This window comes from Oreochromis aureus, linkage group 3 (assembly GCF_013358895.1).
Source record: "Oreochromis aureus strain Israel breed Guangdong linkage group 3, ZZ_aureus, whole genome shotgun sequence".
Lineage (NCBI taxonomy): Eukaryota > Metazoa > Chordata > Actinopteri > Cichliformes > Cichlidae > Oreochromis > Oreochromis aureus.
In genome coordinates, this window is record NC_052944.1 from 27,710,971 (window position 1) to 27,738,955 (window position 27,985).

The 27,985-nt window shown below is 39.1% G+C and overlaps 2 protein-coding genes across 5 annotated transcripts; both read right to left on the reverse strand.

Annotated features, from left to right (window-relative positions):
- Nucleotides 1-4,937: 4,937 nt before the first annotated feature.
- Nucleotides 4,938-19,375, reverse strand: LOC116327034 (protein mono-ADP-ribosyltransferase PARP14-like). The gene is made up of 14 exons (XM_039609807.1): nucleotides 17,826-19,375; nucleotides 17,613-17,737; nucleotides 14,333-15,847; nucleotides 14,012-14,248; nucleotides 13,538-13,762; nucleotides 13,341-13,395; nucleotides 13,033-13,179; nucleotides 12,134-12,196; nucleotides 11,873-12,049; nucleotides 11,598-11,774; nucleotides 10,872-11,486; nucleotides 9,489-9,625; nucleotides 6,289-6,469; nucleotides 4,938-5,907 (listed from the first exon to the last, which is right to left on the reverse strand). Exons 1-14 carry the CDS (start codon nucleotides 17,995-17,997, stop codon nucleotides 5,615-5,617), a joined length of 4,119 nt encoding a protein of 1,372 aa, XP_039465741.1. The 5' UTR covers nucleotides 17,998-19,375; the 3' UTR covers nucleotides 4,938-5,614.
- A 153-nt stretch (nucleotides 19,376-19,528) lies between these two features.
- On the reverse strand, nucleotides 19,529-27,208 carry LOC116327031 (protein mono-ADP-ribosyltransferase PARP10-like). 4 transcript variants are annotated; one of them, XM_031748492.2, is made up of 9 exons: nucleotides 26,945-27,208; nucleotides 25,279-25,353; nucleotides 24,225-24,253; nucleotides 22,894-24,011; nucleotides 22,750-22,801; nucleotides 21,617-22,165; nucleotides 21,002-21,138; nucleotides 20,738-20,918; nucleotides 19,529-20,253 (listed from the first exon to the last, which is right to left on the reverse strand). In XM_031748492.2, the coding sequence occupies exons 4-9, from the start codon at nucleotides 23,902-23,904 to the stop codon at nucleotides 19,970-19,972; spliced, it is 2,214 nt and encodes a 737-aa protein (XP_031604352.2). In that variant the 5' UTR covers nucleotides 23,905-24,011; nucleotides 24,225-24,253; nucleotides 25,279-25,353; nucleotides 26,945-27,208; the 3' UTR covers nucleotides 19,529-19,969. The 4 variants fall into 4 exon arrangements, with proteins under 4 accessions (XP_031604352.2, XP_031604350.2, XP_039465743.1 ...); XM_031748490.2 differs by having other exon boundaries at nucleotides 26,710-27,208; XM_039609809.1 differs by lacking the exon at nucleotides 24,225-24,253.
- Between the last annotated feature and the right edge of the window lie 777 nt (nucleotides 27,209-27,985).

The window sequence follows — 27,985 nt, forward strand, 5'->3', positions numbered from 1 at the left end:
CTGCATTCCTAGCAGTAATATCTCACATTTCAACAGCAAATAAAATAGATTCATATCCATAGTGGCAGTGACATCCAAACTGCTTCCTGTGCATATCTGAAGTACTTACAGGATATATTAAAAAAAAAAAAGTATATTGCTTCTGGATATGCTACCGCAGTATACAATAATATATAATACATATAACATATATGATAAGCTGCAGTAATGTGTGCACAGTTTGAAAAAATAATGGAGGATACTTAAAGCTTTAAAAAGATTCAAATATAAGACACCACAAAGAATTCATGAATCTACTGTGGTTTCAGGAAGACTGACTATTTACATAAATGCAAAAATATTACCTCAAATTAATATGCATTAAATCGGCTCCTGTGCAACTGATCAAAAAACACATTTTGAATTTTGAGGGAACATAGCAGCATAGCTCGAAGCACTTATTTGAAATGTTTTCAATTTAAAAATATGTTGCAGAAAACTGAGGTGGTGTACTACTGATCTGTAATGGCACTCTGAAATAACAGATAACATACATAACATACATATCACAGACGTGATACAGAGTAACACCATGAAGATGTTGACAGAGTATGAAACACAGGATGATCTCTGTGTTGTGAATTATGAAGAACATGTCACCCAAGCAGAAAGCAATGTAAAAGTTCCACAAGTTGGACCTTAAGCTAGCAACACACTGTGTGACAAACTGCACACAGTTTGTGTGTTTGCTGATGTTTGTTGAGCTGATAGAAGCATTGCATTTGTAATTACTTACCACATTTTACTCCCTTTGTGTTTGTTCGTCTTTAGTAGTGCTATCTAGATGCTGAAGTACCGCAGCTGCAACTTTTGGACACCATTGTCATACAAAAAAATAAATAAACAAAATAAAAAATACCGTCCCACTTTAACCCCTGACTACGGCGCACAGTTTTGCCTCTTTTTATGCGACATGCGCTGGTGATTAATACACAAATAGGACGGCCTTTATGTGTTACTGTTTAGGCTCAAATCGGTTTGGTATTTGAAGGCCCACAGTGACATGAAATAATAACTCCCCTCAAATGTGTTAAACCAAAAGTAAGGAGTCTATTTTAAAAATGTAAGTAGAAATTAAAGATACTGGTTTAAAATGTAGGGAGTGAAATTAAAAATACGTGAAAATTCGATTTAAGTACTGTAACTAATATTTGTACTTTGTTACTGTCCACCTCTGCTCAGGGGGCAGCCTTGTGAGTGTCTTAGGCCATTTTTCTATTTACTCTTCTCTTCTGGTCAGTGCAGAAAGAATGTTTAACTGCAGCTATCTGTTCATTCTGACTTTTGTAATATGTTGTTTGGCCTGGATACACTTCAACTGGTTGGATAGCATGCTACCCGCTCTATCACTATGCATATAAAATAAACTTTTACTTTTCAAAAGCTGATGTTCAACTATGTCAAAAGGAGGTCAAATGCAGTCCAACTGTTTATTATATAATTCAGTTTTTTGTTTTGGTTTTTAATCCATACAGCTGATCTATTTCTTTGATTTCATTAGCTAACTAGTCATTTTGTGTTGGTGTTTTTAGTTTTTATTTATGTTTACTGAATAAGACATATTTTGTGCCCCCAGAAAACCCTTTAATGTGTCCCAAAGTACCTGGCGAGAGATTGTTTGTTTTTGTTTTTTTACACAATCCTTCCAATCTTGGCTTTTCCACTGTGTATAAGTGTGTGTTCATATGTTTTCATTGGTTAAATTTAATTACAAAAAAAATATCTCTGAGGAAAAAAAAGAGTGTGGACTGTTATCTTTTGCCCTCTTCTTTACATGAGATTTAAAACTACTGATAATGGGTTTTAAAGAAGCTCTTACACTCAGATCCTAGCAGCATCACACCGTGTTTCTGTTTGCTTTAGTCTTGTTTGGTCTTGATAACCTGTCATTACGGGAAAAAGATTTTTGTTTGCTTTTTATTTTGGGGGAAGGGGATGGGTGCATGTTTAAACATAGTACAGTCCAAAGTTTTATAGGTTATGGAGAATAAAAAAAACATTTCTGTTATTTTTAACATCTGATATTTTATGACAAGAAATCAGAAACTTTTTGTCATTGAGCTAAACTGTTGGCCCAAAGAGCATCTCTGAATAAACAGTACAACAAACTCTGAAGCTAATGGGCAACAGTAGTAGAAGGCCACACTGGGTGCCACGACACAAGGCTATAGTTTGCACAAGACTTGGACAACAGAAGAGAGTGAAAATGTTACCTGCAGAGCACAATTAGCTGTATCATTCAGACAGTAGTCTTAGACTTTGATTTGATATAGACTAGAGATGGCACGATACCACTTTTTTATGTCCGATACCGATACCGATATCATAAATTTGGATATCTGCCGATACCGATATGAATCCGATATAGCGTGTTTTTTAATCAATAAAACTGTTTTTTTAATATCTTGCTGCATTTTGTATAAGTTCATACTCAAGTTTAAATAAACAATAACACTAAAGCTATTCTGTTATACCTGTATGTAAAAAATACACTGCACCCAAAATATTTTATAGTTCAGCAACACTGATCAATCTAATAAACTTAAACCTGCTCCATCCTCCCTATTCTGGTATTTTAAAGAGTACTTAGCAGAAATATTAAGCAACCTAACTAATAGGGTTGCAAACTCCCAGCAAAAAAAATAGGGAACCAACCCCCACCCTCCACCTCATGATGCTTAATCGACGTAATCAACTTTAATTTGATGCAGGGTGAAAAAAAATGCACAGAATTAAATTATTTTTCAAGAATAATTAAATAGATTCAACATCTTTCTTCAACAGAATTGCAGAATTCACAGATGGTACCTTCCCAAAGGAAAAAGTACTATAGCTTACTAGGGTATATTAGACTTAACAGTTACTATATACAGTAATGGACTTCTATACATTTTACATCAGATTAAAACTTTGGGTGTAAGATTCAGATAATTATTTATTAAAAGCTAGACATTTTAAATGAGAATAAGAAAGAAAAGTATGTCTTTGTGCCCCCTTTTCCCTGTTAATGCCCTATCGGCCCCCCTGGCTACACTTTGCTAGATCCGCCCCTGCACAGTTACCAGCAGTCAGCTATGTAGAAAAGGATCCTGGTCTAGAAAGTAATATTAAATAAATTCTAACAACAGCTTATCAAGCTTAAACGTGCTGCTGTTGTTCAGCCGCTGGTTTCCTCTTTCTGGTGCAAAGTGGGCCAAAAACAAAGAAGAGAGACCGACTCGCGACAGAAAAGCCGATCAGCTGATCATTAAGCAGTTTCACGATTGAAGTAGCAGCAGGAAGGTGAGGGAGAGAGAGAGGCAGTCGCTCCATATATCGGTTGTTAAGCTTAACATGGGAACGCTTTACAAACATTCAGAGATGAACTTACACACTTGCTTTACTTCTCTCTGGGATAACTTCCTCGGAGATGAAATGCTGGTTTGGTAGCGAGGCTACAAATACACACAGCTGCTCTATCACGTGAGCACACTGCTCCAACGTGCTACGGTTATGAGCCGAGTTACGCCATGTCGCAAGTTTTGTGAGGTGTTTTTTTTTTTATATTTAATGTATCGGATTACATTTTTAATTTCTCACCGATATCCGATCCAGTAATTTACGTCAGTATCGGACCGATACCGATACGTAATATCGGATCGGTCCATCTCTAATATAGACAGAATGTAAGCATGGATGTTATGGAGGGCCAGGAGTGACAAAATGAATTAATTAAATACATCATTAAATAATTAATTAAAGGTGTCAATAATTCATTACAATTGGAATTAATTAATTGTTGGTGATTTTAACATCTATGTTTGCTGTGAGACTGAAACACTAGTAAAGGACTTTTTTGCCCTTACTGACACTTTTAATCTCACTCAGTGGGTGAGTCATCCAACTCATGAAAAAGGTCACACACTCGATCTGGTGATGTCATATGGTCTGGATGTTGGAATGTGGGATATCGGATCATTTCCCAGTGATGTTTAATATCGCAGTGTGTAATGCAGAGTTGAACAGCGAGGGAGCTGAGCGTCAGTTCCACATGATAAATTCATTGACCGCCGCTCACTTTTCCTCTGCTTTTACTAACTCTGTCCTCTATGATGCCAACCTTAGTGCGGACCGGTTGAAGAGCTAGCTAACCCTTTTAATTAAACATGCTCTGGTATCCTTGATTCTGTTGTTCCATTCAAGTCTTAACGCACTAAATCTTCACGTCCACCTTGGCTGAATGAAACCACCCGCGCTCTCAGACGCGAATGTCGACGTGCAGAGAGAAAATGGAAGAAGGACAAACTCAAGCGTCTTTGGGCAACCTTCGTGACTGCTCATCAGAAGATTGTTAAAGCTGCAAAATCTGATTTTCTGTCCAGAGTAATTTCTAGCAACGGTCACAAGCCCCGAGTTCTTTTTCATAACTCACCTTCCAAATTCAGGGTGAAGCTCTTTGTGATGGGCACCGCATGTGAACTTTTCCCCAGAGCACTGCCTGGAGGCAGAAAACACCTGACAGCGAGAAGGTCATTTTCTTTGTGGCTCAACAGTACACTGTGGTTCAGTGGCTTAGGATGTGGAGCGCCTGGATCCTCCTCGTACCAAATTATCTTAATATCCTGAGGGTAGTGGTAGTTTCCTTCATACTGACCAATAAAGTTCTTACCCTCCTCCAATGAGAGAGTGGGTCCAACATTCCGTGAACATCGCTGCATGTTCACAGACACTCAGCATTATTTATCCTCAGTTATTCTTCTACCACATATAGGCCTATATAACAGTTATGTAACTGCAGTTTTTCAGCTCTATAGCTTCAGCATTGCTGATATTTTTTCAAATGCTGCAGAGATAGTAGTAAAAGGAATAACTTCTTGCTAGATGACTTATATCAGCAGTCTCTATCTTTTTTTGCACCACGGACGTTTAATGTCAGACAATATTTTCACGAAGGTGTCGCGGATAAATACAACAAAATAAAATGTTATGACCAAGACAAAAACTGTGGTATTTAAATTTCACAGTTTCTATTTGAAAGTTGATCACCCACCTCCTCTTATGTTTCTTTGTACAAGAACTAGACAATCATACAGTAAATCTTGTGAATATGTAACATACAAATATCAGCCAAATAAAAGATTAAAAACACATAATTGTGTGACATGCCTTCAGTGTCTGTATGTACATACATGTCATATTTGTTCATATTTCTTATACTTCATATATAAGCAGCTTCTGTTGGCATAATTCTTACAGCTTTCAGAACTAGATTAAAATGCGATATAATTTAACACTGAAGAAATAAACTCAAGATTGCATTAAATATGATTGCTTGTAGAATGAAAAGTGCATTATCTTCTTGTAAGAGAAACCTCCCACATAGGTACCCAGCAGGGAAAATTAGTTTTGTGTGCAAAACCTTCTTAATATTTAGTGTAAACCATGATAAAGTTTCTGGGTCCTTTACAAATGTAACTTTTCCACACACTTCCAGTTACTACATAAATCTTTATGTAGTTAGAAATATAACTTTAATATTGTTCTTTTTGGATTTTTCAGAAACCTTAATTTTTCCACAGTAGAAAACACTTTTCCCTTACTCTCCTTTAAATGTGATGAGGTAGTCGGGGTACGCTTGGTTGTCATGGAACACAATATACATGCTGGGGTTATCCATTTTGTCCACTGCACTATCAAAGCGGTTGTGAGGCTGCTGGTTGTTTCGGAGTGGAAGCACCTTCATCGAACCTTTGCCCTGAGTGAAGACGCCGGTGAGCACTCGGGCGACGAACATTAACCGCGAACCATCAGCAGCTGGCTTAGAGTAGGTGGATTGGGCTGAGTAGCTGGCATTTACAGCAAAGTAGGTCCCGTGACCGTATGCAGTTGCTGAATGTAGGAAGAAAAAAAGGAAAATATAACTGGGTGATCATAGTTACAACATGGTGACTTCCAACATATATTACGTAACTATTGTAAGTCTTTTATTTAATATCCTAAGAGTCCTGTTTGTGTCTATAAATGACGGTGAAAAGCAACCACATTCAAGACCGTAAAATACTTGAAGTAGTCTACAAATGATCAATCGGTCATCCCATAATGGGGGACCAATATAAACACATCGTTAGAGTGATCAGAGCTATAAAGACTTACATGTATACGTAAAAACCTGGTGTATAGGAGGTAATAATTTCTAAGACAAAGTCAACACCAATGATTCGTTTTGTAGCAACAGAAAAATTTTGTTTTGTTTTCAGTAACGATTATCACCATTTTGCCCAGCAAAACTCCTGTTGAATCCAGTTGTCATGATGGAGTGGCAGTTTTCCCGGGTTGTCCCGTGGTACAGAAGTTTCTCCCCTGCTCCTCCCTCCTGCACATTCTTATCAGAAATGTGCTTCTTCTGGGCTTCATAGGCGCGCCGCAGGTGAACGTTCTGCAAACGCTCAATCTGACAACAGAGACCGAAGCCAAAGGATCAAAGAGATGCCAAACAAAGCAGTGTGGATATTAATTACACCTGATGGTTTTACTTCATGTCTTTATGGTGGTAATCATATATTGAGGCATGAGTTTCAGGTATGAGAAGCTCATATGACAACAGTGAATAATTATTGACTTTCATAGTGCAAAACTGAAAACTTCAGAAACTTAAAAAATAAAAACACTTTACAAACATGATATTTCTGATAGTTTTTTATAGCATTTCTGAGCAAATTATATTGACATCAGTTTAATGGATCACAGGGATATGCCTGCCAGAAACTGCAAATATCCAACATAGATATATAGATTGATAAAATTGAATTAAATAAATTTATTTTTTAATGTGGCAATTAATTTCTTGAGACGATGTGACTTATTTCTGTTTCCTTTAATTTCCTGTTTTTCTTTTTGCATTTTGATTTTTTATATAAATTTACTGAATAAATATATTTGTCATGGTCCGACAGCCCTCGCCTGGCTGCCTGCCCACGTGTTATTGTGTGCATGTTGCTCCCTTCCTCTCCCACTCTCTCTCTCTCTCGTAACGGGATTGTTTACCTCCGAGCGTGACGAGCATTCCCGAGAGTGTTCCAGCGCAGAGACTGGCCGCACCTGTTGTTGATCGGAGCCGACCAGCTGTAGCCAATTATCCGCCATCTCCCGGGCTGCCTTCTTAATGCCGGGCTCACACTGTGCGATTTTTTCAGTCGCGCGATTCAGCTCCTGCTCAAACTGTACGATTGACTCGCAGGGGTTAGAAGTTCATAGGTCACGATGCAGGGTCTCACACTATACGGCCCGATGCTCTGATGCGACCTGAGTGCTCAAACTGTGCGTTCATAAAATGAAGGTTATAACAGAAATTCTGCCGCTCGCTCTGCCTCTCTGTCTTTCACTCACACAGACACGCACACCACACCACCATCAACTTTATGAAAACATTGATCAGGCAGCTGTGATTGAGCAGCAGTGTAGATCCAACTATTTTCACGGTTGTTGTGGTCGTGATAATTTTGTGAGGCCACATCGAAAAGGCTCGGGTGAGCTTTCCAAAGTTCTACAAGTTGTGCCTCCATTGCTTGTGTCCAGATCACACGCTGCACTGCCGTGCTGCGCCGTCTTTTTCGCTGACATTTGTGTTTGCGCGTGCGCAGTGTGAGCGGCTGCAGTGACACCCTCACGACGGTCGCGAGGATTTCAAACAGGTTTGAAATCCTCCCGACCAAGCGATTGATGATCGGGAGCTGGTCGTGAGGTGTTAATCGCTTCTCGTTACCCCACGTACACTACACGATGCACGAGGCACGATGAAGGACAAACTCGGGCCGATTGCCAAAACGGTCGCACGACTCAAAAATCGGCTCAAAATGGGTCAAAAATCGCACAGTGTGAGCCCGGCATAACAGGGCGATCGAGCTTCAGTCAGCGCTGGATCATTGTGTGAAGCACGGTAGAGCAGCGCGGATGGTTTTTGTGGCAGTTTATGTTGAGCTGAGGATTGTTTAGTTACTCTGCGTGTGTTTGTGTGTTTGCCACTAGGAGGGAAACGGAGAGAGAGATCACGGGAGCTGGACCGCCACTTGGGATTACTGTTTGGAAGGAGTCACTACGTGTGTTTTCACTTCACGGCCAGGAGAAGGAGAAGATCACACCTGGGCACCCATCACTACATATATATATATAGATATATATATATACACACATTGAACTGTTGCACCTTTACCGCACTGTAAATAAATCCACTGTCTTCTCCCAAAGGAGTCCTGCATACGAGTCCTGTTTTCTACACCTACCCTGACAATATTAAATGAATTTATTATGTATGGACACAAAAGGAGAGCAGGTATGTGATGATGCTGCAGTTGCCATGGGTTACAGGACATTATTGCTTTATATAGGAAAAAATATTTAAAATTTTTTTTTTAGATTTTTTTAATATTCCTTTATTCATTTTTAAAAATGTATGCATTTTAAAGGTTAAATATAACAATAGAAAATTATATACTATTTACTGATGTTTAAATAGAAATAAATAAATAATTAGTATTTATAGTAAGTCAATTTAAAAAAGAGATATCTATTTGTTACACCTTTTATTTATCCATCCATCCATCCAAACCCAGACCTCCCTCTCCCCAGTCACCTCCTCCAGCTTATCCGGGGGAACACCAAGGCGTTCCCAGGCCAGCCGAGAGAAATAGTCTCTCCAGTCCTGGGTCTGCCCTGGGGCCTCCTCCCGGTGGGATATGCCTGGAAAACCTCGCCCAGGAGGCACCCAGGGGGCATCCTTGTCAGATGCCCGAACCACCTCAACTGTGCTCCCCTCTGCGAATCGCTACCTTATCGTGATTTGTCTGTCCCAGGGATCCCAGGGGCTAGGTTGTCTGGGGGCTTTTTCCCCCTGGTAGGGTCTCCCATGGCAAATTGGTCCTGGGTGAGGGACCAGACAAAGACCGCTTCAGAAGACCCCTATGAAAAGACCATCGAGGGAACTGTTTACCCTGCCCGGGATAGGGTTACCGGCGCCAGGCCCAGGGAGGGTGCCCGAGGGTGAGCGTCTGGTGGCCGGGCCTTAGTCCATGGGGCCCGGCCGGGCACAGCCTGAAAAAGGGACATGGGCCCATCTTCCTGCAGGCCCACCACCCACAAGAGGCACCGTAGGGGTCGGGTGCAATGTGAGTCAGGCGGCAGTCAGAAGCGGAGGTCCTGGCGGACCGATTCCCGGCTACCAAGACTACACCTTTTACGTTAGCAGAATATGTAATTAATAATCACATGAACTGCTGATATAAATTCCGGTGCACTTAATACTAATTAGCCTATTTCCCTGAATACTAACATGTATCATGATAACTGGCCAATTAAGCAGACCACATTACAGCCAGTAATGTTTAGCAGTTTGCACTGTAACCCCACAATCAAGTTTTTCAGCTTTTATTCATGTACTTGTGTATATATGTACTTGTGCAGGAAAAGTCACCCACCTTCATCACAGTTTTGGTGACAGTTCGTTTGAAAGCCTCCTTCACACTCTGATACTCTGCAGAGGAAGGCTCCAGTGAAACCACCTTCATAGTCTCATTGGCAGCCATGGGGTCCCAGTACAGAGGGAAAGTAAAGTCTGAAAAAGACAGCATGTTAGTTATATTTTATTAAGTCAGTTAACTTTTGGTTTAGGCATAGGCCTGAATTTCCTGTTTTCCAGGACTTTAGTGCTTGCTTGCTTTAACTGATGATGAGTTTGTTAATGCCCTGTATTCCCATTCTCTTCCTTCAGCTGTGACTCTATGTTTATCTTCTGTCTCACTGTCAAGTTTGCATGTTGTGAGTGTGTCATCTCTTAGTTCCTGTTTTACTTTGGTGGTCTTTCATCTCTTGCGCTTCGTGTCCAGTTCTTTCCTTTGTCTCATCAATCTTCCCTTGCCCTTTGTTGCGTTCTCTCTCAGCTCTTTTCCTCTGTGCCTTGTGTTTTCTAAGAAGTTGAAAAAGTCTTTTTTCCTCTTCTTAGCAATAAAGCTGTTGTTGAGTTTTACACATTCTCTTAGATGTTTTCAAATTGGGATTTGGTTCAATCCAGCCACATATCAGTCTTAACACTGTTTGCTGTATTGGTGCCCTTCTGACCAATCTAACACTCCTTTGCAATGCATTTTGAAATCAGCAGATAAGACGAGACTTTGGTATTTTTAATATTGATATTTCAACATTTCCTGTTTCAAAACTGTTTACTGCAACAATTTTTACTACAAGTATATTTTTTTATCGTTACGGCCCCAAAAAAATCACTGGACATCCTCTTCCCTCCCTGATGGACCTGTACAGTACTCGCTGTCTCAGGAGGGCACGCAGCATCCTATGGGACTGTACACACCCAGGACACCGGGTGTTTAAGCTGCTGCCATCTGGCACGAGATTCAGGCTGCTGAGGTCCCGGACAAATAGACTCAAGGACAGCTTTTACAACAGGGCAATAGCCCTAATCAATGCAAACAGCTGAGCTGATTGGCTGCCTCCCTGGACTTTTTTGGGGTAACAACAAAAATAATAATAATATTTATATTTACAACAAGGTGCAATAATGATAATAATGTGCAATAATAATTCAATGTGCAATACGCATACACTTATTCTTCTTTTATCACTTACGTTACTGTGTTGTTTTGTGATGTGTTGTGTCGTATTGTATTGTATGTAGTGCCGACGTGGGAGAGTTTTCAAATTTCATTTTACTATTGTACTATGTATGACTGGGCAATGACAATAAAGAGTTATCTTATCTTATAATTATTTCTTTTAAAACCTTAACATTTATTTCTTTTAGTTTGTGTTACTCTCAAGCACCAAACTCCAGTATCAGTCAGGCTCACCCGGAAGATTCTCAAGTCGTTTAAGCTTCGTCCTCCGTCTGCTCAGTGGTCGTGTGGCCACCATTGTCTGTAGATCAACCTCCCAAATGAGTCCCTGGGCATCTGTTATTCCTTCTGTTAACTCTTTTTTTTCCAGTTGGTGATTAGCTGACTTGGGAAGTCTTTCCCAGTTACAGTTATTTGCAAGGATGCACCAAACCACTCTGTTGTATACATCTTCCTCCTCTCTGACTCTCACCTCTCTAGTGAGAGTCACGTACTGACACTGACTCATTTTCTGCATCACCCGCGTGACCCCGTCTTTTAGCCCGCTCACTGTTAGGGTGCCAGACTGATCAGTTTGCATGAATAAACCTTCAGACTCCACCACCTCTTTCAGCTCCATCATGTCATCCTGGCTGAGGAAATCCAGTTCCTCCTTTGAGAAGATTTTACTGGAGCACTGCGTCTGATATTGATGCTTCAGCTTTTCCATGGCATCGTAAATGTCCGTTTTGGAAAGACCCAGGAACGTGAAGACAGACTGCTGACTTGTAGAGCTGATTTGGAGACTGCTGAGGTATGCACTCACAGTAGGTGGAGGCTGTTGTTGCTGTTGTTGTTCTTGAAATGACACTGGAAGGTGGATCAAACAAATCAGTAAAATGGTTTTTAATCCGCTTTTATTTTAAAATTCACTACACTAAATAACCACACAAGATGGCACTTTGTGAATAATTCTGTCACCTCTGTTGATGACAGCTGGGGAATACATCTGCATCGCTTCCTCTTTAAAAGCCAAGAAGACATCGATCTTAATCAAGACAAGGCGGATGTCGGTGAGGCTGTTCACTGATGATGTAGAAGACTTGATCCCTTGAAGAATAGTTCCTGCCACAACAGCAGGATCCAACTCGCCAGCACCTGGAAAAACATCACTTGCATTTAGCTGTGTGTGTGTGTTTCTGTGTGTGTGTGTGTGTAGCACAACAAATTCTTAGAATGTCAAACAAAATACTTACCAGCACAGATGGCCGGAATTGCCACAGAGCTGTATTTATACCATTCACAATAACAAATGATATCACACACAAGTTGTTCAATAAGGGCTTCATCCCTTTGTCCACATACATGAAAAATAGCTTTACAGGGGAAGTTTCCAGACTGGGTCACATAAATTTCTCCTCGGTCCACTTTTGCTGCACAGAAAGTGACACATGAAGCATGAGTGAGAAGCAGATAAGTAAGATGAGAAGATAAATAACTGCTTCTCTTTTTCTCACCTGCTTTCAGTTCAGTTTCCACCTGTGGTCCAGCTACAGTTAAGATGTCTTTGCATACGCCATCTTAGAAGGAGAAGAAAAAGAATAAAAAATTAATGAATACATAAATCTGGACCTAGTAACAACCCTAGATGTATTTTTTACATCAGTTTCATTGCAATCCACCAAATAGCTGTGGACAAATCTAAATCAACTTCAAATACTCTAAGACACAGATGCATGCAGTGTAATATCAGACATTCTACCTATTTGATTTGTTAGTTTTGTTTCCTCTTACAGTGACTCCTCAACCCACATGATCCGTTTCTATTTCCCAATCAATCCACAAGCATTTATAGGAAATGGTAATACCTATCAACCATTTTTGGCTGGAAATCACGGCCAGTTGACATGACAGGCAGCATACCAGTCTGTTTACCTGCCAGACTGTTACTGACTCACTTTATTTTGTCTTTGTTCCCCTGCTTGCCTTCACCAAAGCCCATAAGTCTCTGCTTTGCATTTTGTCATCCACAAAACCTGTTCCTGCTGAATTTGCCTGATCTGCACTTGCACAAAAAATGTGAAACTACAACCATGATAGGTACGAAATATAAAATATAAAATGTAAAATAGCACATTAAATGTAAAGTATAAGTAACTGACTAATTACTTACATTGTGGGACCATGGCTACTTGTGCTCATTTTTGCCAGTTCATAAGAATATGCCAGATGAAAACTTCAATCTTCAAAGATTACATTCAAATATACATCCCCATTTCTGAGCAAATATTCATAAACAGCTGTTTGCCTTTGCCATCCATAGAGAGCTATGCTACCATTGTGGTTAAAAATAACTTTAAAGTTACAGCATGAGCATCCTGCTCAATATGGCTTCCTGCCTTTGTGTTTCACCTACCAAGGTTAAAATTTTGGAAGTCGGTTGTGTTCACCACAGCATCTGTAGTCTCATTAGTGATGTCACCAAACACCACATGTAGTTTAACCCCTCTTCCCAGTATCATGACAATGTCATCTAGGTCGCTGGTGAGGGACCTGAAGATTGCTGAGATCAAGAACACCACACATTAGATTTTGTCTGAAATTTATTCTGATACTGAGGGTGCTGATGAAGATGGTCAAATATGGAACTGGCTGAATGCTTTTTATCTGCTCACTATGCGTTACTGTCACATAACGAAGACAGTATGAGTAGTGCTAGTTTACCTTCGCCTCCCTGGTTCATATTTAAGCTGAGCTGTTTGTAGACATCGTGATAGCACTGTAGATAAAAACACAGAATGATATGATAAATAATTGATGCATGGTCAGAACAGCCCTGTTTTTGTTTCTAAAAGTGCTTTATAAATAAAGTATGATATGCATGTTACAGATCAGATCAGGACATATCAAGTAACACTGACCGCCTCAGAATCAGGGTAGCCAGGTTTAATGACAATGTGGATGTTTGTAAGAGAGCCAGAGGATGCAGATAATCCAAACTGGTGAATGATGTCAGTCAACACTTGAATGGCTTCTCTCAGCGGGTATTTTAAAATAACACCTGGCCCAATGATTGGAATGGCCACTGAACCCAAATTCAGCTGTGCACAAAGCTCCAGACACCTCTTCAGACCGTTACCCAGAGCCTGCAAATCAAAAGTTACATATTTTTAAACTATGTTACCGTCACATTTGGTTCTAATAAATCCTTGCTTGGAGTTTGTGCCATATAACATCAAGTTATTCCAAACTTTCAACTTTACACAGAAATGGTATTTTATTTAATTTCATAAAACTTTAACAATCCCAAAGGAAATTCATTCATGCACTTCTAAAGTTAAATGAATTTGATCTTTTCCATCACCAGAAGTGTTAATGACAGTCCTCAATTTTACCTGAACGCTCTTTCCTCTTACTCCGTCCCAAGGCAAGCACTCAATGAAGAAAATCTTGGAGCAGCCCAGAGATGGAGGTGCATCAACCAGCTGAACATCACCAGGGGTGATAGCACAACTGGCTACGACTGAATCAAACTTTAACTTTAATGCATTCCCAGCTTTAGCCAACAAACTGTTGCCAATATTTGTAGAAGTCAGCTGTTTGTTGAGCATGGGGGCCACCAGAACATCTGCCTGCAGAAATAATATTGAATAACATAATTGCTGATATTTTATTTGGGGATTAAGGAAGATAGAATTGAGTGGAAATAATCAAACCTGTTCATTTTCTAAACTGCTGAGTTTGATCTTCAGGTTTGTTCTGTTGATTGCAGAGTTTCCAACTGTGCTGTACATGCTCCTGCTGTAGCTGAGAGATCTAGGTGTATCGCTGAGTCTGCTGGTGTTTCGTGGTCTTTGCACACTTGGGGTGGCTGCAGTTTGCTTATCTCGGATAATGACGTGACAGGAACCCTCTATCAGCTCCTTAGTCACTTTACCCTCTTCCTGGAAGTACTGCTGAGCCCCTGGTCCATCTAGAGTCAAAGTGTCTACTATCAGACTGTCTAGAGTTGATGTTAGGGTCTCCTTGGCCTCCTGAACATGACATCGAGGACCAGACACAAACACACAAGGATTTGGAAAATGTGAGGCTTGTAAGGTCACCTTGGTCTGCTTCACGCCAATCAAGTCTAGGATTTTATTAAAACAGTAGACAATGTCATGATGAACCAGATTAATGGTTTCTTGAGTTGAAACTTGATTCATCTGGAAGTCATGAACAACTTCATTGAGCTTGGCCACATCTTCACTGTAGCCCACCAGTCGGACTTTGGTCGTTGAGGTTCCACTGGCGCCTGGCATGTAGCTGACGTCCACTCTGAGCTCTCTACTGTTTGCCTCGTTCTTGGCTTTCGTCAGAATTTCTTTCAACCTGTTAAGATCTATTGCACCCTGCAGCTGTACAGTGCTCACTTTAAAGTCTCTCATTACAGCTGCTTCAGCCTCATTCAGAGCATCAGAGGACAAACTGGACAGAACCAGATCTGAACCCACCTCAAAGAAAACAGGGTTTCTGAGGCTCTGCTGGAAGCGAGTTTGGTATTTTGGGATGGCATCACTGGTCTTCATGAAGGTTAGCAGAGCTGTAGGGAACTTAACTCTCTTCTCCTTTACGTTCTTAATCAGTTCATCCAGTTTTGCAGCTCCTGACTGCACCTGTTTGTCAGGGCCCTCCAAAGTGATCATGGCAGTACCTCTGATGATTGTAACATCTGGACAATTAGCACGCATTTCTCGATCGAACTCTTCTTCTATGAGCTTGAACTTCTTCTCCACAATTGGCACTTCCTTTTTGGTGGGTAGGCTTTTTTCCAGAATTGCAATCTTCTCCTTCATGGCATCAGTCTCTCCCACAACCACAGCATAGCCACTCTCTGTGTAAACTTTGATATCATCTGTCTTAAAGGACGGGTCCTGCAGTACCATTTTCACTTGTTTTGACTCAAGCACATGATAGCAGAGGTAGGTCTCGGTGAGCTGGATGAAGACCTGATCCACCTGACACTCCCATTTCTCTGCAGCACCACCAAATCCTCCTCCTGGCCCCTTGTCAACCTCTCCTCTAACCAAAACCTCCTCTTCATCGAAATTTAGCTCCACTGTGCAGCCGATTGACGACAGTTGTTTTTCAAAAAATTTGTATGCTTTAGAGTTGTCTCTCAGGAAAAACAGGAGGAAAACATCTATCCTGAAAGTCTTTTCAAGGCCTTTTATGTTTGGGTTTGTTGAGCTCTAAAAGAAGGAAAGAAATCAAACAAATCTTTGAGTTTATGCTATAAGATATGCTACTTATTGTAAATCATGTACCACATAGGCCTGGGCAGTAAGTCAAAAATCAATCATATCCCTCATTCAAAACCTCTAATTGACGTTATCTTTGCCATGTCATGTATTTTATTTTTTTTCTCTTTACACATATTAATACTTTACCCATTATGTACTATCTCTGCTATGTCCAGTCTGTGGTATCCATGACAACCATCATAGAGGGAACTTGAAACACCGAGCCCAATGCCAAATAAAAATACCGTATCCGTTGTTTGGACAGATACTTGACTTTAGTAAACACAACATCAATCAAAAAGAAGAAAACTATGAGAAAATACCAAAAATATCTCAGCTTTAGTGGTTCAGCATATTTACAGCACAAACCTAGTTTGCGTGTGATTGCGTTCAATTAATCATGGTTTTTATTTAACATCGTATCGCGCAGCCCTAGCACTTCCACATCCATCCAACATCCAAACACCATTTTAATCACCACCTCTTAAGAGAAAAAAAGACATGTATAAGTATTTGTTTCCTAAATAAACTCGTTTCACAAAAAAAATGGATTTCAAAGCAGTTGCCACTTATAGATACAGATTCTTACAGTCCTATGTAAATAAAAACATATTAAATTAACATTTCTGTTCATTTGTTTTTGTTTCTCTTTGTTATGTATGACTATGACACTGTCTTATAAAAGAAATACAACCCTGTTTCTAAAACAGTTAGGATATTGTGTACAATGTAAATGAAAGCAGAATGAAATAATTTGTGAATCATTTAAAACATGATGTTGAGGGGTTTTTTTATCTGTGTACTAGCAGGATGCAGTCTCCATGGATTCCACAAAGAATTTCAAATTTAATTTAGCCAGACTGCTTCGAGCTGATAAGAAGGAAAAAGTAACTCAAATAACAACTCATTATAATCAAAAATTAACAGCAAAGATTTAAAGCAGTACTGAAGTCTTACTTGGTACTATCAAGGTGTACCTAGTAAAGTGTCCCGTGAGTGTATTACCATCTTGCTTGTTATCACCCATGTTTTGAAAAGCAGTATCTTTGATGGTATGGAGGTGGAGTGACATACATGGCATGGGTTACTTAGTTGTCTACAAAGGCTTTAATGCAAAATAATATATAAAGTATTTGTATCTGTATCTGCATGCTGTGCCATCCACATGATGTATTTTTCAGGGAAGGGCTTCCTTATTTAAACAACACTAAACTACACTCTGTATTTTAAACTTTGTATCAAAAGCGAGACTTTGAAGTGAAAGAAGCCGGAGAACTGTCAGCCACTGAAAACATCTCAGGCATAATAATAACAATGAATAACAAAGAGGGCCCAGCAAAAGTGGAGCAAACATATACTTCCATAACTAAAGTGGCTGGTGTGTCCATCTCCCAAATGTTGTAAGAAGAGGAAGTGATACAAAACTGACATTCTCCTAAAACAACAAACACATTCTGTAAATTTGTCCCTGACATCAAATTTAATGATCGTGTAGTTTTTAAAAGAGAGTTTTACTATTTAAAATGTATTCTTTGCAGTACTTACAATGTGTTTTAAATATTTTACAGTCATCTGTTTTTGTCAATATTGTCCTCAGCTGTCCAACTTTCCCTGAAGGTTAACTCACTACTCTAAAACTGGTTTGGCCACATTATTCTGGCGCTCAGTTTTTACTGTAATCAAAAGTCATGTTTGAAAGAGCAGTAAACTGTACCAGTGATTGGCTTGTCGATGGCTGGTCAGAGGTCTGTGGTGAACTTGTCCGGCTCACGGTCAGCTGCACTTCTCCACTAGGAAGAGTGATGGTGTGAAACTTCCTCTGCAAAACTCTCTCTTGATCTAAAACAGCCATAAACAGAGTCACTGAAACAGCCTGCATTTAAACACAAATCTAAAAAAATATTTTACAAATAACCGACTGTCCTACCTTCTTTTTCCTTGAAACAGATTTTATAAACGTTTCCTCCAAGTTTTTCAAGACTTCCGCAGTCGCCACCCCCGGAGTCTCGCCTTTTCTGAAAGTATCTCCTCACTTTCTCCTTCTCTCTGTCTGTAAAGTCAGGGGCTTCAAAAAACAGTGGATACGGATATTCATCCATTTTATCTGCAATTCTACACTAACATGACAACTTTAAGCCCGTCTAAAACTTGGTTGTGCCACCCTGTGAGTGCCCGTTTTTGTTTCAGTTTCACTTTTAAAGTATCACATCCTCATACTTACACTCGTACACCCAGCAATGGAAAAAGTCCGCATTTAATTTTCAGGGGCTTTTCTCGTCTCACCTGCTCTGCAGGTACTTTACAAGGTGTTTCAGCTGTCAGAGTATAACTGTAAATCATATTTATGTCTTAACATGGTTTTGAGAAAGACATTTTACCAGTAATTATGTGAGCTCTGTCATTAACTCAAGCTTTAAAACATCACAGAGAATTCTACAGATATGACTTTTACTAAGAAGTAGGTAAATAAGCTCAGGATATTTGTGGCAATGACTGATTCATGTGATGAGGTCCTTTATGGCCATATGTCATGGTATGAACAATAGCATACATTACATTGAATCTTTAAAAAACAGAGAAGTAGCATCAGTTTGTGAAGATCAAATTGCTGAACAAATTATATAAATATGTTAGATTTTTCATTCTCAAAGAGTTTATTTTAAGAGCAAACAGTATATGTAATAATTCACAGGGCAAAAAAGCATTATTGATTTAATACACTTTAAAAACACTTAGATTTTCATAAAGCTACAGCTACTAAACAAACTCAAAATCCTTTATTATTCACTGCTGAGGAAATTAAACATCTTTCACTTTAGTGTGAATCACTAAAGTTACTTTTGTGCTCTTATAAGTCATCAAATGTTTTAATTTTTCACATGAATGTCTGTTTACAGTTACAGATTTGTCTTGATCTTCCACAGTGTTCTTACACATTCTCACATGTAGTTTCAAGTGGTAATCTACAAATATCTAAAGCTCAGAACCCAAACTTTAGAGTCCAATTGAAGTAAGTTTAGTTTATTATGCATTAAAAAATAATTACAGGGGTTTTCAATATATGGTTTGAATATCATTGCTGAAATGCTGATATATTAGGTGTAAATTGACAGAAAGACCAGAGACCTGACATAAATTATACTTTGAACGGTCTCGACATCAACAGTGATCTGTGCCTCTTTAAATATGTCCTTCCCATTCAAAGGTGCTTCAGCAGCCCCGCCTACAAGGGGTGAGAAAATCCGCCTCTTCTATTTTCATCTCACTCTGCTGAGTAAGGACCCAGACTGCGCTGTGGCAGAAGTAGTTACACAAAGTCAAACTTGTGCTGTCAAAAGTTTTTTTGTCTCCTTAAATTTAAGTTCAGGAATTTAAGCACAGAGATTTTTGAAGATGGATTTATGTGCTGTTTAATGTTGTGTAGTTGAGCAACTAATTACTTATCCAGTTTTTCCACGGAGTGACTATTTGATTGGCTGTTCAATTAATAGTAAGTTATATAAGAAGATAATAATAATAAGATTCCTTTTATCAGGAGAGCAAAAAAGTTGTTCAACACAAAACAGCAGCTGTGTTGCAAAGCAAGCTGCTGTCTGCACTCACTGTTCAATTCAATTCAGTTCAATTCAGTTCAGTTCAGTCCAGTTTTATTCATATATAACACCAAATCACAAAAGTCGACACTTCACATTGTAAAATAAAGACAATAATAATACAGATATAAAGAGAAACACCCAAACATCAGACAGCCCCCTATGAGCAAGTACTGACAGTCCTGACCGAGAGTGGGAAGGAAAAACTAAAGCGTAACTAAAGGAGGATTGAGGGTCATCTGCACTAAACATATGCTTAATCAAAAATTGAAGTTTTAAGCCTAATCTTAACCCACACTACTTTTAAATATCCCGAGAACCAAAAGTAAGCCTGCAGTCTGACAGCAAAGTACTCTATAGAGGCGATACGGTACTATGAGGTCTTTAACATAAGATGGGGCCTGACTATTCAGATTACTGATGGTAATGCTGTGTTGAAAATGTATTAGCTGTATAGCTTCATCTCCATGATGAAGCACTAACAGAAGGTAATGAGGTAATCTGGATAAGCCTGGTTATCATTGAAAATAATAAACATGCTTGGGTTTGCTATTTGGTCCACCAAACTATCATAACGGTCATCAGGCTGATTGTTGCGAGGCGGAGGCACCTTCATGCTGCTGTTGCCCTGAGTGTAGACACCAGTGAGGACTTGGGCCACAAATACTCTCTGAGAACCATCAGCAGCTGGCATTGAATAGCCAGGGTTGGCTGAATAGCTGGCATTTACAGCAAAGTAGGTCCCCTGACCATATGCAGTTGCTGAAAACAGTAAATAAAGGAGAGACATTTAAAGTTTTGGAATTATCAGACATGTATATTACTTCTCAGGTTAGGTGTCTTTTTTATGTTTGAAAGATTCAAAGATCTTGTTAGGTGGTTTAAAAAAAACAACACAATCCTCTGAAAATGGTCCGGTACAAGGACTGTAAATTTGTGAAAAAGCAGCCAATGTCCAAAAAGGTCTGGAAATCTACTGTATAGACCACCCTAAATATTACAAGAAAAAATGGCTGCTTGGAAGCAAAATATAAAAAAAAACATGAAGGGTAGGTCAAAACCTTTGCACAGGACTGTAATTTTCTGTATTAGAAAATAAAAAACATATTAGAATATGAACAAAATAAAGCAACAGTGACATCAAATGTTATAGTATTATTATAGGATATTTTCTCTGCACTGGTGTTCTATAAACAGAATCAGGTGACCATACTGATTAAAGTTGATTGCATCAAAGGATAATTACCATGTTTCCCAGAAAAGCTCCTGTTGAATCCATCTTTTATGATGGAGTCACAGCTGTCCTGACTCGTCCCATGATATAGAAGCCTTTCACCCGCACCCCCTTCCTGTCTGTTCTTTTCAGAAAGCTTCTTCTTTTGCACTTCGTAGCTTTGCCGCAAATGCACATTCTGCAAGCGTTCAATCTAATACGAAAGAACAAAATGTTCAGCTGTTCAAGTTTCCTGTTCAACACAGTTACCTTAGATTTCTGGTAAAAACCACCCACTTTCAATATATTCTTCTGAACTGTTTGCGTGAAGGCCGCCTTTACTTTGAGGTACTCTGAAGAGGAAGGCTCCAATGCAACCGCTTTTATATTTTCACCACTAGCCATATTGTCCCAGTACAAAGGAAGAGGAAAGTCTGGAAGAAAGTTAGACCAGTTAATCAAAGAAGATTAGATTAGAAGATTTTTAAAAAAAATAATTGTTCCCAAAGACAAACGAATCAAGACAAAATCCATACTGTAACTGTCATAAATCCTGAGTGAAGCACAATCAGACATAATCTCACTGAAGGATTCCAGAAAAGGTAAAAAACTAAGGCTTGTATTTTGTACACTACATAAACTGACCATATGGAGTAACAAATTGCTTGCTTTGCTCACATGAATACTTTTTAAAATTGTGATCAGGGAAATTAACATGAACTTTAAAAATAAAGAAATGCATAGACAAAACTGAGGAAATTATGATTGAAAAAATGTCAAGGAGCTCTAGCTCATACCATAAATCCCATTAAAGTAATTTCATCATCACTCTCTACCTAATGTTTGTAATAGCTTAGACATTTAAAATGTGCTATTTATGACTCAACAGCATTTTAAGATCACTCTTCTCACCTAGGCGATTCTCCAGTCGTTTTAGCTTGGTTTTTGTAGCTAACCGACTTCTGGCTTCCATCTTCTGCAGATCCACGCTCCACATGTTTCCGTGTGTGTCCACTATCTCTTTCTTGATATCATGCTCTATGTTATAATTATCAGTTTTGGGGAGCCTTTCCCAGCTACCATGATATCCCAGGATGCACCACGCCACATCAGAGTACAAATCATCCTCCTCCCTAGCTCTAACTTCTCTCCGTAGACGAGCAGCAGCGTGAAGCATCTGTATCAGCTCGGTAACCCCATCTTTTAACCCGCTGACTACCAAGCCTCCATCTCCACTCTGGTCCTGCTGTACATGCAAACCCTGGGTCTCCACTAGCTTCTGCAGATCCTTTATTTCATCCTGGGTGAGGTCCGCCAGCTCCTCCTTTGTGATTTTTTTTGTGGAGCAGTGAGCCTGGTACAGATCTTTTACCTTCTTCATTGCATCATGGACACTCTTTTTACCAAGGCCCAGGAACAGGAAGCTGGACCGCTGATGAGTAGTACAGAGGACACGTAGGTCTGTGTTAAAACAAGTCAAGCACTGATAGGTTATAAAAACACATCAACAACACATCAACAGGATTCTGATAAACAGGAACTTGATGTTAACATTCAACAAACTACTTGTGTTGCAACAGAAGGAAACATCTGCATTATTTGTTGTTTAAATATAAAAAAAAAATCTACTGAGAAACTATAACTGAATAGTCTTCATGAACTTGTCCTTGAATAGTTCCCCTTTTCAATTACATCTATGCATTTTAAGAGTTTTATGCTGGCCTGTTTGTATACCTCCCTCATTTTTAACTCCTAGCCTGTTTTTGAACTTTGTATTTGTCCCTTTTTGTTAGTTTCATGTATAATTTGTAAATAAAAAGCTTTACTCAAACAAACTTGGACTGCCTCTTTGTTCTGCTGTTAGGTCACTGGCTCTTTTAGTCAGTATGTTTTGCTGATAATACTTTTGCATCTTTATTTTGACTGTTGAGCTTCTGCAGATTACAGTATTTATACTTTTAATTATCTAAATAACCTTCATGCTTCCATTTGTTTTGTGCTTTACATCTACCTTATTTTACTTAACTCAATAGCTGTTGGTATACCTTGGTTTTCCCGTTTCATGCTCAAGTTGTTTTTGTAGGAGTCACCGTAAACCTGCAAATACAAATGCATGCAGTAAACACCATCTTTTTTACGACATGTGTTGTTATCAAACTGTTAATAGAATAAAATAGAAATAATCTAACCTGTTGAACCAAACTGCTAACATCAACATATGGGATTGTTGTGGTTGCCAGAGTCCTCCTGGACCTTCCAGTAATCAAAGTTTGGGGTGTGATAGTAACAGTGTTGCTGGCATATGCTTTTGTGCTCACATTTGGGGTGACTACAGTTCGCTTTTCTTGGATGATGACACAACAGGAGTTCTCTACCAGCTCTTTACTCACTTTACCATCAGTCTTGAAGTACCGCTCAGCCCCTGCTCCATCCAGAGCCAAAGTTTCTATTGTCAGACTGGTTAGAGCTGACATTAGGGCCTGTTTGGCCTCCTGAACCTGGCATCGGGGTCCAGATACAGACACATGTGGATTTGGAACATATGAGGCTCTTAAAGGAACCTTGGTCTGTTTCATGGCAGTCAGGTCTAAGATTTTATGAAAACAATCAACCATTTCAGGATGGGGGAGAGTGATTTTTTCTTGAGTTGTGACTTGATTTGTCTGGAAGTCATGAAGAACATCAGTGAGCTTCCTCACATTTTCACTGTAGCCCACCAGTCTTACTTTGGTTGCGGCAGATCCATTAGATCCTGGGACAAAGCTGATATCCACTTTGAGCTCATGAGCGTTTTCTTTGTTCTTGGCTTTCATCAGGACTTCTTTCATTCTGTCAAGATCTGGAGGTACCGCTGCACTTCCCTGCAGCTTCACAATCTCCACACTCAGATCGTTCACCACTGCTGCCAGAGCCTCATCCAGGTCAGCAGAGGACAAACTGGACAGAACCAGATCTGATCCCACTTCTATGAAAACAGGATGTCTAAAGTTTTGAAAGAGAGTCTGGTACTTGGAGATGGCATGGCTGGATTTGATAAAAGTCCTTAAATCTGCTGGGAGCTTGACTCTCTTTTCTAACGTTTGCTTAATCAGTTCCTCATATTTAGTAGCTCCTAGCTGCTCCTCCTCGTCACTGCTTTCCAAGAACATTGTGTTCCTTTTCCCTCTCATAGTTGGAGCCTCTAGCCAGTGAGTGCACATTACTCATTGGCTAGTAATGGCACATTGGCTAGTAATTGGCACATTACTCAATAAAACTCTTCTTCCAATTTGAACTGCTTCCCCTTCAAGATGTTTTTAGTAAAAATCTGGTGGAAAAAAGTACCTGATTTTAGTAATGTAATATACAAAGAATCAATGTACATTACTGTACATCTGTCAAAAACTCAGAGAAACAAAATATGTAAAACAAAGACTTTTTGTCACTGTCACTGTGTTATTATCATGCAAGTGTCTAAATTATTTTAAATATATCAGAACGCATTACAACATTTAAAGGTCAGTGTTACACTGTTGGTTACCTGTGACTGATGGGTGGCTGGTGGTTGATCTGAGGATTTAATATTTTGAAGAAAATTAGTCTGACGTTTAGTTTGATCAGTCTCTTTACACGGAAGTGTGTTTGGTTTTGCATTTCCTCTTTATAAAGGAAGTGCAAAACCAAACAACCCTCCCCTTTTGTAGAGTGGAAACAAGTCCAAATTAAGGCTAGACTGAAACTGCAATGCACTTTGCTGACTGTGGTACTGGCATTGACTGGTTTTACACACAAACCCTGAAATGAGCTGTTTTAGTAATGTGTAGGCAGCACAGTCCAGTTTCAGCTGCTGTGTTTAGTGCTAAACGTTAATTGTTTGCTTAGGTTTGCTAATGCTCACAGTATGCAACAACAGACATATTTACCATCAGCAAATCACTGACCACATTGGGAGGGGTGCTTGCATTGCAGTGGACTGTAGTGTAATCAGATGTCCCACTTTATGTTGAAATACACAGCATTTTCGAATGGCTAGTTTTTAAAGGGTAACCCAGCAGGATAGACACGTTTCTCAAATTTAGCTTTTATCCAGTGAGTGAACTAGCAGAAAAAAATGCAAGTGTAGTCATAGTAAAACCTTGGTAACTACTGCTGTATTTTTCATTATTGCATGGTGTAGATTATGAAGTGACAAAGCATAGTCAGATTTTTGCCAGTTATGAATCCAGTGGACGGATTCCTGCTGAAACCCAAAAATGATTATTGGCCAGAACAGCACCTGAATGAGAATCGTTAAAACATGAGAATCATTGTAAGTAAATGATATATTAGCTGAAATAGCTTCCTTTTATCTTTATTGTACTTATTCATTGAGGTAATTAGAGAAATGGCATATACATAAAATATATTTATCCTTCACACAGTAAATGGCTAACGTCTGACATATACTTTTCTACTGTTTTTAAATGACCTCTCAGCATTAGTTTCACGTTCTCCATTTGTCCAACATAAACATAGACCTAGATTTAGTTTGTTGGCCTCTTATCACCCAGTTTTTACACATTTGAACACAATTATAGCACACTGGGATTCCTTACCTTCTTTCCACTAATTCCATAATCCAATCCCTCAGAAGGCCATCTTCTTGTTTTGATGTTTTCTCTCCCTTTGGTCTGATTATAAAGAAAAATAACAGCATTTTACCTACAATACTGAATGTTTTATGTAAGTAGTCTATATCTTACATCTCCATAGACCACATTCCTAAGAAAACATTAATCTCTGAGGTGATTCTTTTCTGTTTCGCTTTCCTGTAAGTCCCTGTAAGCTCCATTCGCATGTCATAATCACAGACACACCTAGATATGAAAATAGGTCACTGTCGGTTTCATATGGTAAATTTCCTTGTTTGTCCTGCCGGTAAGATACCATTAAGGGAACTTGCTTGCTCAGAAGTATCTTTGTTACAAGCAATAATGTAGCTGGTGTTGGTTTCACCTTGTCTGTCCATCTATGTGTGTCTGAGTAAAATGTGCTTGTGGAGAAATCTACTGTTGAGGAAATTACCAGACAGATATTAAATGCTTCATTTCAAACACTGACATGACAATAGAAACTCTGATTTTGAAGGGGCAAGGTCTTACTTATAGTACCAAGTAGTCATGAATAAATGCTGTACTTGTATCAGTTTGCCTGTAAAAGTTCTCAGTGATTTAGGTCACAGTAGCTTTGAGTGCTTGGAAAGAAGGCAGCTGGACTTCGTTTTGGTTCATGAAGAAGTTTTACATAAAAAATATGCCCTTCAATGAGCAGTCACAGTTATATATAATGTTTTACAAGCAATTTGAAGTATGCTTATTAATCAGTCCATTGTTTATTAGCTTTCAAAGTAATTGCACATTAAATAGTCATCAGTAGCCGAGCCAGATCACTAACAAAAATGTACATATAATTTAAGAGAACACAGGAAATTAAGTTTATTACGTGCCATTTTCATTGTAAATATTGATCATAAGGGAAAATAGGCAGTGAAGTGCTCAGTAAAGCCGAGCTGATGTGATCAAATACCCTGTGCTGCTGTTTCACCAGGGTTGGCAGCAGACCGTATAAAGTGGATAAACAACTAACACTGACAGGCCGGCGTTCGACTCAAGTCACTTTGTTTTCCATTTTAAAAAGAACAAAAACAATGCTTGGTTAGTTCAGAGCTTCTAGGTCATAGAGTAGTTAATTCGGCTTATTACATCTTAATATAATTCTAAAAACTATGTCAATCTTGACTAAACCCTGTTGCACACAGCACACAAGAATAAACAGTTAAACTTAACTGGTCCTGATCCCCACAGCTGAGAAAACTATATCAGCTTACACATAATATTTTAACAGTATGTGATACCTAAAAAACAAACAAAACAGAAACTACAAGATCTGTTAAGATACAACAGTGAAGACAAACAATAAACCTGAACAGAACAACGCAAATATTAATATGAACAAATTTTGCCAAATTTTACAACATACTGAAGTACCTTTTTGCAGTAGAGGTAGCACTGTGAAATTACTACTCAGTTATAATGTTAAACTTCTGCCTTCATCTGCTTGCATGGTTGTATTACTCCAGTTGTTGTCACAATTAGACCTGCTGTGTTTAATCCGTTTAAATCGAACTCGGGTTGATTTCCCTCGTTGGTACGGTTCGTTTGTGCAGGTGTGAACAGTAATCGTACTCGGGTGTGGACCAAAACGATTCCTATGTAGCCTTACTCTGACTGGCGGTCTCGGTACGGTTCCAACTGAACTCCAGAGCGGTTCGTTTATGGTGTGAACGTGATCCGAACCAACTAACAGGTGTTTGTTACAAGTTTGAACTAAAAAATGAAACTCCTCTAGCCGTGTAGACTTCTCACTTCTAAATCCATGGAGTTGCTGTTGATGTACAAAGATCGTTACAAAATAGCAAGCTAGGTGTGAAATGAACGTAAATTCTCCTTTTAGTCACACAGCACCTTCTTCCTGTATTCACTTTTGTTGCCCGCCCCCTTGACACATCTGGCCAATGAGCTGACGTGCTCATTCTCACGTGCTTTGTAGTGAAGCGGTTAAAGTTATATGTACCATGTAGCCTCATTTGAACATGAATATAGTTTTTTTTAATATATATGTTTTTTAATTAATTAATTATTATTTTTTTATTATTTATCAAATGTGATGGTGGGACAATATCTCTCAGAGGACTCACACCTTTAGGGAAACCAGGAGAGTATTCCCAATTACAAAAGGACAGGATTGAAAACCGTGGTGGGAATTCTGATCAATTATGAATCCAAATTGAAATTTTTAAGTTAAAACTGTAGTCAGTATATATAGAGGTCAGGAGAAAAGCTCAACAGTGAGTGTCTACAGCCATCTGTAAAACACATTGGAGACATCTAGTGGTGTTGGAGATCTTGTCAAATTTGTTGGAATTATGAATGAAACAAAGAATTTGCCAGAATTTGATGCAGCATGCTCTACCATATGGGAAGAGTCTGATTAGTAACAGCTAACCCACTGCCAATGCACACAAAACACAATGAAACACTATGAGTCATGGATTGGCCTCCCCAGGGCCCGGACCTCAACATTACTGAAGCAGTGTGGGATCATCTTGACAGAGAACAGAAAAAATGCAGATGAGACTCATCACACGTATCCGTTTCAGATCAAACTCATTTTAATGTTATACTAACATAACCCAAGAAAGTACAAAATGCAGGTTTTAAATTTATTTCAAAAATGTGTTTTTAAAGTTTTTCAGAATCAGAA